The 16,337-nt window shown below is 40.1% G+C and overlaps 1 protein-coding gene across 1 annotated transcript; it reads left to right on the forward strand.

The window, feature by feature from the left end:
* The first annotated feature begins 32 nt into the window (after positions 1 to 32).
* On the forward strand, positions 33 to 11,314 carry LOC131534136 (receptor-type tyrosine-protein phosphatase eta-like). Its single transcript, XM_058766810.1, has 7 exons — positions 33 to 124; positions 4,469 to 4,569; positions 6,691 to 6,837; positions 7,040 to 7,291; positions 9,516 to 9,770; positions 10,154 to 10,411; positions 11,055 to 11,314. Exons 1-7 carry the CDS (start codon positions 33 to 35, stop codon positions 11,312 to 11,314), a joined length of 1,365 nt encoding a protein of 454 aa, XP_058622793.1.
* The last annotated feature ends 5,023 nt before the right edge of the window (positions 11,315 to 16,337 follow it).

Here is a 16,337-nt window from a genome sequence, read left to right on the forward strand (position 1 = left end):
GGTGGTGGAGTGGAGGCGGAACAGGGGGAGGGATGGAGGGCCAGGTCCGTGAGGAAGTGAAGAGACCTGGAAGCCGGCAGAGGAGGGCACCGAGGCGGAGCAGACAGAGCAGACGACCCCCAAGGCAGAGCAGAAACCCACCAGGGCGGAGCAGACAGGGCAGAAGACCTCCACGACAGATCAGGAATCTACAGCAGAGACTGGGACCTAGGGAACATTGAGACAAGGAGAAAGAACATGCACAAACACAAGGACTGAGGTAGGGAACATGAAAAAAAACCATCAACAAGTTCCCCGACTAGGACTGGACAGGACGACAGTTCATAAACAAACGCATTGGCTGAGACAGGACTGATATGCAACTCAAAATCTGGGGCATAGACAGAAGCAGACAGTTTTGGGACAGTAACGTGCAAGACAGACAGTTCAAAAACAGACTCATTGGGGAAGATGGGACCGACAGATAATTCTAAACCCGATTCAGAACAGGAAGAGAGTTCACAGACGGCCTCCCTGGCCGTGATAGGACAGGGCAAAAGTTCAGTGACTGCCCTTCTAGTTGTGACAGGACAGGCAGAGAATTCACAGACGGCCTCCATAGCCGTGACAGGATAGAATGAGAGTTCATTGACGGCCTCCATAGCCGTGACAGGACAGAACGAGAGTTCCTTGACGGCCTCCATAGCCGTGACAGGATAGAATGAGAGTTCCTTGACGGCCTCCATAGCCGTGACAGGACAGAACGAGAGTTCATTGACAGATACCGCAGACACCTCTGGAGGTTTTGCGGTGGTTGCCGCCACCTCTGGAGGTTTTAAAGTGGTAAACAGAGCACACAGGGAGAGTTCAGTAATGGTCTCTTCGACCACAACAACAGATTGAGAGTACATTACTGGGCACTACCACCATACAAGGAGCTTGTATGAGTATGCACTGCCACCTCTGGTGAAACTGCAGCGGGCACCATAACTTCGGGGAACCCAGCAGCAAGTGCCACTACCTCAGGAGGTTCTGCAGCGTCAGCCGCCACCTCTAGAGACATCATAGTGGACGCCGCCACCTCTGGGAGTTCTGTGGTGGTGTATGCAGCCCAAACACACCAAAATGCGATCCCTATCATGGGAAGCACTTCAGACAGGGGAATCAGTTCAGGAACAGGAGGGCTAGAGTGAGTGGGTTTGGGGATACCAGCCGTGCGTGCAGACACCAGCGGTACATCCCTCACACTAGACATCAAACTGGAATAATGGGCGACTGATGATTTGATGATCTGGATGTGTCAGCCCGGACATGACGTGACTCTGGAAGGTCAGCGGAGACGTGCTGCTGTGACTCTGGACGGACAGCCGTGACATGACTTGACTTTAGGTGATCAGCTGAAACGTGAAGTGACTCTGGACGGACAGCAGTGACGTGCTGCTGTGACTCTGGACGGACAGCTGTGACGTGCTGCTGTGACTCTGGACGGACAGCTGTGACGTGCTGCTGTGACTCTGGACGGACAGCTGTGACGTGCTGCTGTGACTCTGGACGGACAGCTGTGACGTGCTGCTGTGACTCTGGACGGACAGCTGTGACGTGCTGCTGTGACTCTGGACGGACAGCTGTGACGTGCTGCTGTGACTCTGGGAGATCAGCTGAGACGTGAAGGGATTCTGGGAGATCAGTTGAGACGTGACTCGGTTGATGACGACCAACTGTGACTTGACTGGGCTCTTTAACAGCAACTGTGACTTGACTTAGCTTGTGAAGATCAGCTTTGACTTGGCTTAACTCATGAAGATCAACGGAGACATGGCGAGACTCTGGCAGAGCAGCTGAGACGTGATGGGACTCTAGAACGGCGACCATCTTCCTAAGAGACTCTTGAGTGGCAGCTATCTTGCACTGAAGTTCTTGAATATCAGCCATGTTGTGAAGGAGCTCTTGAATGGCTGGCATGATGTGAGCAGGTTCTGGAGTAGCTTGTGTGACTTGATTTGACTCAGAAATAGCCACTGTGACTTGACTCATGACAATTAAAAACCAAAGGCCGCCGGCTAGAAAGGCTTTATAAGAAAACTGGCCTTGTTGTTCACTCCTTGGCTTATACTGAACACATTAAGCAGTACAGGAATGCTCTTAATGCAGCCCGTTCATCTTATTTCTCCACTTTTATTAATAAGTCCAAAAACAGGCCTAGAACATTATTTACTTCAATTAAAAAGTTAATTCAGCCTCCTTCACGGTCTCTAGAAAGCTCTGATCAAATGTGTGACGCTTTCCTGAACTTTTTTCAGAGTAAAACATCTGATACTTGTCTACACCCTACCTCTGCTCCCACTACTGAACTTCTCTCTTCAAGCCTCACTCATAGTCTCCCTAGTTTTGACTATCGCCCCCACAGTGGTTGATGAGATGATCAGGCTGTCTAACTCCTCTACTAGTCTTCTTGATCCTGCACCTACCCTCTTACTAAAGAATTGCTTGCCTGCCCTGTCAATACCCATCACTCATTTCATTAACATGTCAATATCATCCGGAACTGTACCTTCCAAGCTTAAGATTGCTGCTGTCACTCCAGTTCTTAAAAAGCATGGTCTTGAACCTTCTTCCCTAAGTAGCTATAGGCCTATTTCTAACTTATCCTTTCTCTCTAAGATATTAGAAAAAGTTGTTGCCTCCCAGTTACAGACCTACTTAACTGAACACAACCTCTATGAGCCCTTCCAGTCTGGTTTTCGCCCATTGCACAGTACGGAAACAGCCCTGGTTAAGGTTATCAATGATCTTCTTTTAGCTTCTGATTCTGGTGCTCTTAGCACTCTCCTTCTATTAGACCTCAGCTCAGCTTTTGACACTGTTTCTCATGAGATACTCCTTTCACGACTTTCAGAAATTGGAATTACTGGCACAGCCCTTGATTGGTTTTCCTCCTATTTGACTGGGAGGCAACAATTTGTTATATACCAGAATCACAGATCATCTACCAAATTCATCAGCTCTGGTGTACCTCAGGGTTCTGTTTTGGGCCCTCTCCTCTTCACCATTTATATGCTACCTATTGGACAAATAATTAAGCAATATGGGTTTAACTTCCACTGCTACGCAGATGACATTCAGATTTATTTTAGTACACCTTCCACTTCAGTGTTTCCTCCGCCTTCATTAACAAATTGCATCAAGGAACTCAAGCTTTGGCTAGAGGCAAGTTACCTTAGATTTAACTCTAATAAAACTGAGCTAATTCTGATTGGCTCTAAAGCTGTTGTGTCAAAGCATTCTAGTCAACTGCTGGATCTGGATGGTGATCTGATTATGCCCTCCACTAAAGTTTGCAATCTTGGTGTTCTTATTGATTCTACTCTTTCATTCAACGATCATATTGGTAAAGTGGTTAAGACAGCTTTTTCCATCTACGTAATATCTCGCGTATTCGATCCTCTCTCAGTCAGCAAGATGTTGAAACTGTTATACATGCCTTTGTTACATCCCAATTAGATTATTGTAATTCACTTTTTTGTGGCATCTCAGCTAATAATATCAAACGACTACAGTATGTTCAAAACTCTGCTGCTCGCTTGATTACTCACACTAGAAAGAACGATCACATTACCCCTATCCTTTATCATCTTCATTGGCTCCCGGTTTCCTTGCGTATAAACTTCAAAATACTAATTCTCACTTATAAAGCCCACCATAACATTGCTCCTCCTTATTTATCTGATCTACTTCTGCCATATGTTCCTGCCCGTTCATTAAGATCTTCTAGTGAGGGATTGTTAGTCACCCCTAAATTTCGTCTGGTGACAATGGGAGCTAGGGCCGTCAGTGTTGTTGCTCCCAGATTGTGGAATGCTCTTCCCCAAACCATCCGTCAGGCATCCTCCCTTCTCTCCTTTAAAAAAACATTTTTTTTCTGACTATTACTCTTCACGTCATTGACTGTGAACTGTACCCTGTTATGGATGTTTCTCATCATTCTTTCTGTTTGTAATCTAATCTTGTAAGTGGTTTCTGTATATTACTCAGGTTTTTTTTTTTTTTTTTTTTTTTGTGTATTGATGTCTATTGTCTCTGTTCCTTAAGCCTGATTTGTAAAGCGACCTTGAGTGCTAGAAAGGCACTATATAAATAAAAATTATTATTATTATTATTATTATTAATTAACTGAGAAGTGACGGTGCATTGTTGTGGCCGCCATTTTGTGAGTGTGCTCAGGTGCGTCCGCCATTTCAGTCACCGACGCGGTGTCGCGTTCCTCTTCTGCGACACCCACAGTAAATGAGGAGCCAACACACAACAAAGCATAGTCCATGAACTGCGCGAGTGATGTGCGCGGACCCTCGCGTCTAAATTCAGACTGTAAAGGCTTATTTATCCCATCTCAGAAAATCTCTATCAAAATACAGTCCGGCAGATTAGAATAAACAGAAATGTTCAGATACTCTTGGATATAGTCCTCGAGTGATCGTGTGCCTTGTTCCAGGGCTAATAACAGTTTTGTAGTGTCTGTACCTGGCCAGTGTCCACTTGAAAAGCTGCTGGATCCTTGCGAGGCCGAGTATTCTTTAACGGGCCTGACGAGACGTGAGACGTGTGGATCCATGTGCAAGCTTTTATTGAGCAGAGACGTGGTCGTACAGGCAGGGTCAAACAGTGGCAAACAGGTATAACATGGGCGAGACAGAGAGTAAACAAAGACAAGCGTGGGTCGACGATCGGCGAACAGTATCCAAAGGGGCTTGACAAGAGAGGTAATCCAAAACGTGCGCAAGAGTCCAGTCAGGGGAAAACAATCCGAACAAAGGCAAGGCTAGGAAAACTAACAGGGCTCTGTAGGGCAGCAATAATGCATACAATACTCGGCAGTGAGGCAGAGAAAGTCCAAGGCTTATAAAGAGTGTTCAATGGGTTTCAGCTGTGTAATCAGTGCAATGATCAGGTGAGCGTGTGATTAGTGAGATGGCTGATGGGAAATGCAGTCCTTTGTGTTGTGTGGTGTGAAAGTCAATGTGGTGAGTGAGTGACCTCTGGTGGTGAATGAATGGAAGTTCACAGACCAGATTCGTGACATTAATTAATGTCAGTGGAATTTTGTCATGATTTATCTAAGAAGGTGAAATCATCTAAGATGGCAAGAAGAGTGTTTGGTTCACATTTTGAATGGAGGTGATGCTGTGGCCCTGCTCCCGACAGGTTTTGGGAAAAGTGTAATTTACCAACTGTTACCGATCGTCAGCGAGAAACTGGGGAGGCCAAAGTCCGACAAGGCGATAATTGTGGATGTGTAGATTTACTTCACATAATCTGCAAAAGTCGTTCACAGCCATCTTCACTCCAGTATTTCGCTCGATGGTTTTGTTTTCGACGCATACCTGTGTTTACAGCGGAAGTTCGAGGCAGCTGAGCCGGCGCATAGCATACATCATAACCAAACGTTATGTGATTGGCTTACGGGTCCACCAATGAGCGCCCCCCACGAGAAAGTAAACGCTTGTCAATTATGCCCTTCCAGACTCTGTCTACGAAGCAAAGCGAAGTCGCAGAGTTTGGTATTACCAGGCTAATGAAGAGCTGGCATAGAAGCTCCATCTGAGCTTTACTTTAATCATAATTGTATAATTCATGCAGATGTTGTAATCTTCAAGTCAAGTCAAGTCAAGTTGAGCTTTATTCCGCTACATGCGGGGCATACAGTGGAACGAAATGTCGTGCCTCACAGGACCACGGTGCTACATACTGTAAATACAGGCATACAGCAATGAAGTAAAACAATATAAACCTATACACAACTATCCTACTGATAGATTTTGACTATAAATATACTATATATATTTTTTTTTTTTACCTATACATAAACTAAAAAGTACAAACTATACAAACTATACGAGTGCTTCAGATAAATACTGCACATGTGCGAAGAGAAACATTGTGAGTCAAGCAGCTAGCTGGGGAACAGTGCAGGATGATTTGTAGTGCACAAGCATGTAAACATACGTATATTACTGAGTCTTTTTGTGGGATTTATATACACACAGTAGTGTGTGTGAAAAGTGTCTAGTGCGCATAGAGGAGAAGAGTGTGCTACTATGATATGTAATTTTACCACCATTACATATTTACATTTCTCTCCCCACACAGAGCCAGATGTGATCAGGAATCTCACAGTAAACAACATCACAACATCATCTGTGTTTCTGACATGGAATGAACCAGGAGGAAAAAGAGATTTCTTTAAAATTCAATGGACCGATGATAAAACAAATAGAAATTCAACAACGAACACTTTCTATAACATCACTGATCTGACTGCTGGAGTCAGTTACACATTCTGCATCACTGCTGTGGCAGCAGATCAATCAACAGAAGGAGAAACTGTCTGCATCTCAAACTATACCAGTATGTAAAACTATAAAACATCTGTTTTGTGCTACATAGTACATCATCAGAATTATACCTTTCTGCAACTCACAGTATAGTATGTAGAATTTTTGAATATCTTTTGCCTTTGTTTTTGTACAAATTCCCATTTAAAAATGGTGTGACTATCAATGAAACCTCCATAAAAATAAATAAAACAGATAATTTGTTAGATCTCAGCATTTACTAAAATGTCATCTAGATTCATTAAATGTTCTGATGGAGTTATTATAAACAATCTAATCTTCATTAAAAAAAAAAATGGTCAAAGCTCCCGTTATCGTGTAGAATATGACGATAAGAATGTGATTACTGAAAACACCTCCATCAAAATAAATGATCTGATTCCTGGAGCACAGTACACATTCAGAGTGTTTACAGTTGCAGCTGATTATGTGACCGGGGGGAGAGCCAATCAGATTTCACTGTATACCAGTAAGAGCTCTGATTGGATGTTTAATCAGAATGATGTTTAATTTCATAATTTATTCCCTTGAGCAGAAAACTGTACAGCAACATCTTAAGCACTTACAAATGCTATAACTGCTTTATGAATTACTAATTGTATCAATGTTTTAACATGTTTTAACTCTACCTCTTACCAGCACTTATGATTTCTCCTTCTCTCTTCACACAGAGCCAGATGTGATCAGGAATCTCACAGTAAACAACATCACAACATCATCTGTGTTTCTGAGATGGAATGAACCAGCTGGAAATAGAGATTTCTTTAAACTTCGCTGGACTGATGATAAAACAAATGAAACTAGTGACACTTTCTATAACATCACTGATCTGACTGCTGGAGTAAATTACACATTCTGCATCACTGCTGTGGCAGCAGATCAATCAACAGAAGGAGAAACTGTCTGCATCTCAAACTATACCAGTATGCAAAATTATAAAATACATGTTTCTTACTACAAAGCACATTTAAACTACTTGACTATCATGGTTGGTTGTTCAATGAAAGGAAACAGTTTTGCAGTATTGCAGTTGCTAGTAGTACCTCTATTAATCCAAAAATGAGAAAAGACAAAGAACTGAACAGAACTGGGGGTATAAATGAGGGGGGGGGGAAACAAGGAACAGACAGGGCTAATCAATTAAGAATTGAGTATCAAACAAATGAGAACATTCGTAGAAACCTAGAAACCAACAAAGCAGGGACAAAATACATGAAAGGGGACATCGGGATCAACGGAACAAGACAACCTTAAAATTAAGAGTCACTGAACTCAAAATAGAAAAGAAAAAAAAACAAACAAACAAACATGATATTGGTTTCTGACCCACCAATATTTTTTAAGTAATTTGTAAAAGCACTACAGTTATACTCATTTGTGCTGCTTTTTGTTTTTTAGTAAAAATATCATTCAAAGCTCACATTAAACATTAAATATCTAAATACTGTCTTCCCCCTTTCCAGTCTATTGTTTGTTAATTTGGCCCACCAGTTCACGTTTCATCCTTTATGTACAGGTGCTGGTCATATAATTAGAATATCATCAAAAAGTTGATTTATTTCACTAATTCCATTCAAAAAGTGAAACTTGTATATTATATTCATTCATTACACACAGACTGATATATTTCAAATTTTTATTTCTTTTCATTTTGATGATTATAACTGACAAATAAGGAAAATCCCAAATTCAGTATCTCAGAAAATTAGAATATTACTTAAGGCCAATACAAAGAAAGGATTTTTAGAAATCTTGGCCAACTGAAAAGTATGAACATGAAAAGTATGAGCATGTGCAGCACTCAATACTTAGTTGGGGCTCCTTTTGCCTGAAGTACTGCAGCAATGCGGCGTGGCATGGAGTCGATCAGTCTGTGGCACTGCTCAGGTGTTATGAGAGCCCAGGTTGCTCTGATAGTGGCCTTCAGCTCATCTGCATTGTTGGGTCTGGTGTCTCTCATCTTCCTCTTGACAATACCCCATAGATTCTCTATGGGGTTCAGGTCAGGCGAGTTTGCTGGCCAATTAAGAACAGGGATACCACGGTCCTTAAACCAGATACTGGTTGCTTTGGCACTGTGTGCAGGTGCCAAGTCCTATTGGAAAATGAAATCTGCATCTCCATAAAGTTGGTCAGCAGCAGGAAGCATGAAGTGCTCTAAAACTTCCTGGTATACGGCTGTGTTGACCTTGGACCTCAGAAAACACAGTGGACCAACACCAGCAGATGACATGGCAGCCCAAATCATCACAGACTGAGGAAACTTTACACTGGACCTCAAGCAACATGGATTCTGTGCCTCTCCACTCTTCCTCCAGAATCTGGGACCTTGATTTCCAAATGAAATGCAAAATTTACTTTCATCTGAAAAGAGGACTTTGGACCACTGAGCAAAAGTACAGTTCTTTCTCTTCACAGCCCAGGTAAGACGCTTCTGACATTGTCTCTGCTTCAGAAGTGGCTTGGTAGCCCTTTTCCTGAAGACGTCTGAGCGTGGTGACTCTTGATGCACTGACTCCAGCTTCAGTCCACTCCTTGTGAAGCTCTCACAAGTGTTTGAATCAGCTTTGCTTGACAGTATTCTCAAGCTTGCAGTCATCCCTGTTGCTTGTGCACCTTTTCCTACCCAAATTGTTCCTTCCAGTCAACTTTGCATTTAATATGCTTTGATACAGCACTCTGTAAACAGCCACACCTTTCAGTAATGACCTTCTGTGACTTACCCTCTTTGTGGAGGGCGTCAATGTTCATCTTCTGGATCATTGTCAAGTCAGCAGTCTTCTCCATTATTATGGTTTCAAAGAACAAGGGATACCCAGAATTTATACTGTAGGGATGGTCATTTATTCAAACTCAAATGTAAATATTCTAATATTTTGAGATACTGATTTTTGACTTTCATGAGCTGTAAGCTCTAATCATCAAAATTAAAAGAAATAAACATTTGAAATATATCAGTCTGTGTGTAATGAATGAATATAATGTACAAGTTTCACTTTTTGAATGGAATTAGTGAAATAAATCAACTTTTTGATGATATTCTAATTATATGACCAGCACCTGTATATATCCTTTACTTTGCTTGTGTCTTGCGTGATGTTTTTTTCAAATCATCAATTATGCCTTGCTTCTTTCTCCCAAAAACAGAACCAGATGTGATCACGAATCTCAGAGTGACCAATATCACAACATCATCTGTGTTTCTGACATGGAATGATCCTGATGGAAATAGATCTTTCTTTAAACTTCAACGGACCGATGATAATACAAATAAAACTACTACTTACACTTCCTATAACGTCACTGGTCTAAATGCTGGAGTCAATTACACATTCTGCATCACTGCTGTGGCAGCAGATCAATCAACAGAAGGAGAAACTGTCTGCATCTCACAATTCACAAGTATGTAGAATTAAAAAAATCTTTCTTGCTATATAGTAGTAACTATATGTAAAACTATAAAATGTCTGTTTTGTGCTACTAAGTATGTTATAAGAATGATTCACATTTCCCTGTGTGTATTTACAGTATATTTCACTTGTGTCCTGATTGTTAAAAAAACAGAAAAGAAAAGAAAAGAAAAACTCAACATTTGTGAATCTCCATACAAAGCTCACTTTAAAGTTTAAAAATCTAAATACTGCTTTCCCTCTTGCCAGTCTATTGTTCGTTATTTGGCCCACCAGTTCACGTTTCATCATTTATGTATTTCTACTTTGCTTGTGTCTTGCGTGATGTTTTTTTCAAATCATCAATTATGACTTGCTTCTTTCTCCCAAAAACAGAGCCAGATGTGATCATGAATCTCAGAGTGACCAATATCACAACATCATCTGTGTTTCTGAGATGGGATGAACCTGATGGAAATAGATCTTTCTTTAAACTTCAACGGACTGATGATAAAACAAACAGAAATTCAACAACGAACACTTTCTATAACATCACTGATCTGACTGCTGGAGTCAGTTACACATTCTGCATCACTGCTGTGGCAGCAGATCAATCAACAGAAGGAGAAACTGTCTGCATCTCAAACTATACCAGTATGTAAAACTATAAAACATCTGTTTTGTGCTACATAGTACATCATTAGAATTATACCTTTCTGCAACTCACAGTATAGTATGTAGAATTTTTGAATATCTTTTGCCTTTGTTTTTGTACAAATTCCCATTTAAAAATGGTGTGACTATCAATGAAATCTCCATAAAAATAAATAAAACAGATAATTTGTTAGAGTCATCTAGATTCATTAAATGTTCTGATGGAGTTATTATAAACAATCTAATCTTCATTAAAAAAAAAAAAAAATGGTCAAAGCTCCCGTTATCGTGTAGAATATGACGATAAGAATGTGATTACTGAAAACACCTCCATCAAAATAAATGATCTGATTCCTGGAGCACAGTACACATTCAGAGTGTTTACAGTTGCAGCTGATTATGTGACCGGGGGGAGAGCCAATCAGATTTCACTGTATACCAGTAAGAGCTCTGATTGGATGTTTAATCAGAATGATGTTTAATTTCATAATTTCTTCCCTTGAGCAGAAAACTGTACAGCAACATCTTAAGCACTTACAAATGCGATAACTGCTTTATGAATTACTAATTGTATCAATGTTTTAACATGTTTTAACTCTACCTCTTACCAGCACTTATGATTTCTCCTTCTCTCTTCACACAGAGCCAGATGTGATCAGGAATCTCACAGTAAACAACATCACAACATCATCTGTGTTTCTGACATGGAATGAACCAGCTGGAAATAGAGATTTCTTTAAACTTCACTGGACTGATGATAAAACAAATGAAACTAGTGACACTTTCTATAACATCACTGATCTGACTGCTGGAGTCAATTACACATTCTGCATCACTGCTGTGGCAGCAGATCAATCAACAGAAGGAGAAACTGTCTGCATCTCAAACTATACCAGTATGTAATATTATAAAATAATCTGTTTCCACCCTATAATGATAAAAATCAACCCAGTGCTTGTTTAAAAAAAATCTTGATAACTCCAAACACCTTTCTCATATCAAGGCAATCTTAGATTCTTGGCAGAATGACGTAGTTCTGCACAGGCCCCTCCCACGATTGTTGATTGACAGTGGCGTAAGTCTTTGGTTTTATCACAGCTCCGCCCTTAGTGAGCTGTACATAGTACACCATTGTTTCGACGCCTGAGCGGTTGTAGACAAGAATGGCTCCTAAGCGACAGAGGTGCTTATTGTTGGATGTAATAATGAACATAACAGTCGTCATTTACTCCTGACATCTGAACCACTGAAGACGCAGTAGATTACTTTTTTTCTGAAGGGAATGCGCCCCCGATCTACCTAAATGTGTTTATGTTCACGCAAATCATTTGTGATCCAGCTTCAAGTGAGTGTAAGGGTTTTTTTTTTTTTTTATGAATCTTTGCAAATCGCCTTTCCTGATAATGTGCTAGCTAGCAAGTTTCACGATGAATGCAGCTAAAGTTTACAGTCTCTCAGAGAGGCTCGGAAGAGAGGAGCGGGGTGAGCTGAGCTCATATGCATTTAAAGGAACATGTAAAAAAACGGCTTGCTGTAAAAAGGGCTGTTTTTGACAGGGTAAAAAGGGTGTTGTTTTAAGAGTAGATTTATAGGTCGGTACCTTAACTAAAGCCCATTCCTAATGGCAAAACTGTACTTTTACTTAGTTACACTGGGTAATGTTCCTCCTGTTGCTTATTGCTATTTTATTGCAATATATGCTAAGAAATGTCTAGTTTATTCCAAACACAGTCTCTATTTACTGGGGAATGCATTCATGAATGATTCAATCTTATGAGTCAATTTAGTTAAAACGCATAAACAAACGATTGGCTAAAGAGTCTGAAATGGTTCACAAATTAGTTTCAAATTTGTGTTCAGTTCCCCACATGCACTGAATAATCTGAAGCGGTCTCTCACTTGTAACAGGAAATTTAATAACACTTAGAACATAAACAGCATTGGATGAATTTGGCATAAACCTACAGTCAGTCAGTTGAAACCAAATTTGCAAATGCATCTTGTTTGCCAGTATCGAAGATCTTTATTAGTTAAACACGTGTGTGCAGCCTGTAAAATATTCCATTTTAATGGTAATGCATTGTATAACCAAACAGAATGTTACACTAAAAGTACACAAAACCACTACTACAAAGTATGACGTTACCAGTTTTATGACATACACCTTATGTATACATTACATAAGCTACAGCGTATGCAGTGAACACTCACCAACCTGTCATCTGTGGGTATTGTGCAATGACGGGTGGTCTGTTTGTCTTGAAAAGAAGAGCCTTTGCTTAGACAGTTACATGCTTTCAGAAATATAAACATAATCACATTTAAAAGAACAGATGGAAGATGTGTCAATGTGCATTTGATTTTTTTGTTTACATTCAGATGTTCAGTAGCAGTCATGAGCATGAGTGCTTCTCACAACTCGCATCTGAATAGTTTTTGCTCATTCATCTCTGAATCGGTACTATGAAAACAGTTTGCTAGCAAGAACTTTTCGTAGATGTGAACACTGCAGATGTCCTCAGACCTGAATTTAGTTCACCATGTCAACATGAAACATTAGCATTACCGTATCAATCATTAACCCGCTCACTTGTTGCACGCGCAGACCCGGGAAAACTTGAACCCCCTCCCCCCCTCAAACACTGTAGCGGATTCCTGAGGATAGCATCATGTCGAGAAGATGCTGTGCTCTGCACTGTGAGGGTAAATCCGTTTTTTTTTTTTTCTGCCAAAGGACGAGACTGTGAAGAGCCAATGGTTAAAGTTAATTTTTACAGCAATACCACAGCAGCATAGCCCCAACTTTGAGTTGTGTCCCCGTAATTTTACTGAAGACTGCTACAGTAGCTGGGTTTCCATCACCCTATTTTAATGTGCATTTTGAAGTATCGCATGAGAAACGAGTGATGGAAATGCCAAATTTTGAATAAAAATCCCTTAATTCGCAATAACGTTTTTACGCTCGCTTGAGGTGGTTTTTGACTTGTGCGAAAAATGGTTAATGCAAATAATGGGAGATGGAAATGCATTTTGCGAATAAATTTCTCCAAGTGCATCAAAAAAGTCATGTGACTTTGCGCTATGGGATGGCAAAACCTGACTAACCAGCAGATCGATGTTATTCCACAGCATCTGAAATGTTGTTATGGTTATTCTCAAATGCCTGAGCAAAGTCTGTCGTCAAAGTATTTCTCTAATTGCCTCCCAGAAATGTCTTATACGACTGCATTCCCAAACAGCAGGCATCCACCTCCGAAAGCAATGACCGCATTCATTGTGTTTCGTCTGCTCATTCTGAGGTGCAAATAATCTATTATATATGAAAATGATTATATAATCTCCTACTTTTCTTAGTGATTTATAGTGCAGTTTTATCAGGAAGTGACAATTTTGTTCTCTTTGACTCGTTGGATGGAAACGGTGCTTGTTCGCAAATGTTTTATGCGATCAAGTTTTCCCGGGTTTGCGCGTGCAACAAGTGGGCAGGCAATATGCTAATGTTTCATGTTTTTTTTTTTTTTTTTTTTTAAAGCAGTACATACGACAAAACATACTAAGACGATACAAAAAAATACGAAGCATGTAGAACACAAAGTTAGATGTACATGTAGTTATGTAAGGTGTATGTGTAACAATTGTGTTGAGTATGTGTATGTGTATGTATCTCTATTATGCATTTCCTAATATATATATGTAGAACAGCCTATTTGTAGAACATCAGAGCAGAATGTTTATAGAGGAAAAGGGAGGGGGGAAAAAAAGAAAGTAAAATAAAGAAATAATTGAACGGATACAAAAATAAATAAATAAATAAAAGATAACGGGGGGGGTTGATTTACTACCCGGTCTCATTTAGAATGTTTCATGTTGACGTCAATTAACGCGATTAACGAACAATTTAGACGGTGTTTCAGTACTGCTCCGCCCCTTGCCAAAACAGCAGGTTCGTCAATATTGCCATATCAATTTGAGCTGGATTCAGACCCCGAGAATATTGAACAAGAAGATCGCACAGAACCTTTGCATGCGCGGATATTGCAAGACATATTAAAGTGGTAACGTTATTGTTGCTTTTTTTTTTTGGCTAAATCACGTTTTAGATAGGATGTCAACAACAGCTTAAAAATAACTGCATTTTCTATGTACAGATAAGTGCAACGGTAATATATATTATGTTTATTGTTCTTTAATTCTAACATTATAACATGAATTGCAGTGAAACTGTTATACAGTTGAATTTATTTATACCATAGGCCCACGGAGTTACACTATTTGTGGCGGTATATATATATGCAAATTCATTCTCTGCCAGCAGGAGGCGCTGTTGGAGTAGAGAGCAAGGTTTCCCCGGTAATGCTGTACGCAAAGCAGAGCTCCTCTCACAAACACTGCCTTATCAGACATTACATGAAAAATGAAATGAAAATGACATCCAAAATTGTATGAAGCGACTCGGTTTCCTTTAGAAATACAGTGATATAAAAACACCTGCACCGGGCTTCGATTTTGAAACGTGCAGTGCTCAACCAAGCGTTCTCCCCACCCGCCAACCATTCGAATTTCCGTAGGCGGGATTTATTTTAATGATATTCTAATTGGCCACTTTGTGATATAACAAATACAGGAAAACAACTTTGTAGTCCAAATGAGCCGTTCGTTGTAGTTCTTGAAAAGGGATTTTTTTAAAATCTCCCTTTGGAGTGGACTTTGAGATGTGTAACTTTGTAGATTGTTTTATGCCCAAACATACACACTACACACTGACTAAAATTGAAACAGTGAAAAAGCATCATAGGACCCCTTTAAGGAATGAAGCAAGTTATTGATGAATGTAATTGAATCATTCGCTCGGCCAATTGGTTCAAAATGCGGGACCAGGAACCAAACAGCACTGTGTTGCTCACAAACGCGCAACTCTTCTGTTTGGGATTTTTTTCAAAGGTAGTGGTTACTTGCACTAAATGTATATAGCAATAGATGCTACTTACGCTATGAGCAAACAACCACAGATTCTATTTACATTTAAAAATAAGTGAAGTTAACGTAATTTCAGGAGGAGTATGCACATCTAATCTTCCAATTAATATCCAAGTATAAAAGACAGCCTCATACCACTTCCTTCGTTAGTTATTTCGGCATCCCTCCTCCTCTTTTGCATATTAATTAATTAATTAATTTATTTATTTATCTTTCTGTCTATAGCCCTCCATTGCAGACATCAAGCCAAATCTGTTTACCACTAATGCTAAGATTATATGGGCACACAAACTCGTGAAAAGTATTTAATAAATAAAGAGTATTTTAAAAATAAAGAGATTCTATTTACAATTTTTAAAAAGTATTATTTTATTTGCAATAAGTGCAGTAGAAGATGCTGTATTTATACTTATTACAAATAGTGGATAAATAGTAGTGGATAGTTGCACCTCAGTGTTGTAGTAGCCTACATTATAAAACAGTATGAGATGATAACTGTTACGGGGCTGACGAGACGTGAGACGTGCGGATCCATATGCAAGCTTTTATTGATAAGAGACGTGGTCTTAACAGGCAGGGTCGAACAATGGCAGACAGGTATATCACAGGCAATGCAAAGAGTCATCTAAACGACAGCGAACAGTATCCGAAGGGGCTTGACAAGAGAGGTAATCCAAAACGTAAGCAATAGTCCAGGTAGGGGAAAACACAATCCAAAACAGGCAAGGCAAGACTAGGGAAACTAACAGGGGTTCTGTAGGGCAGCGATAAATGCATACAATACTCAGCCGTGAGGGAAATAAAGTCCAGGGTTTAAATAAGGCATGTAATAAGTGTGTGCCAACGTGATCTCACAGAATTCCGTGTAATGTTCACGGACTTAATTAACCTCCGAATCTGTGGTGGCATCACGGAATCGCCGAAAATTCCGTGATGGGCTCACAGAAAA

This window comes from Onychostoma macrolepis, chromosome 25 (genome assembly GCF_012432095.1).
Source record: "Onychostoma macrolepis isolate SWU-2019 chromosome 25, ASM1243209v1, whole genome shotgun sequence".
Classification (NCBI taxonomy): Eukaryota; Metazoa; Chordata; class Actinopteri; order Cypriniformes; family Cyprinidae; genus Onychostoma; species Onychostoma macrolepis.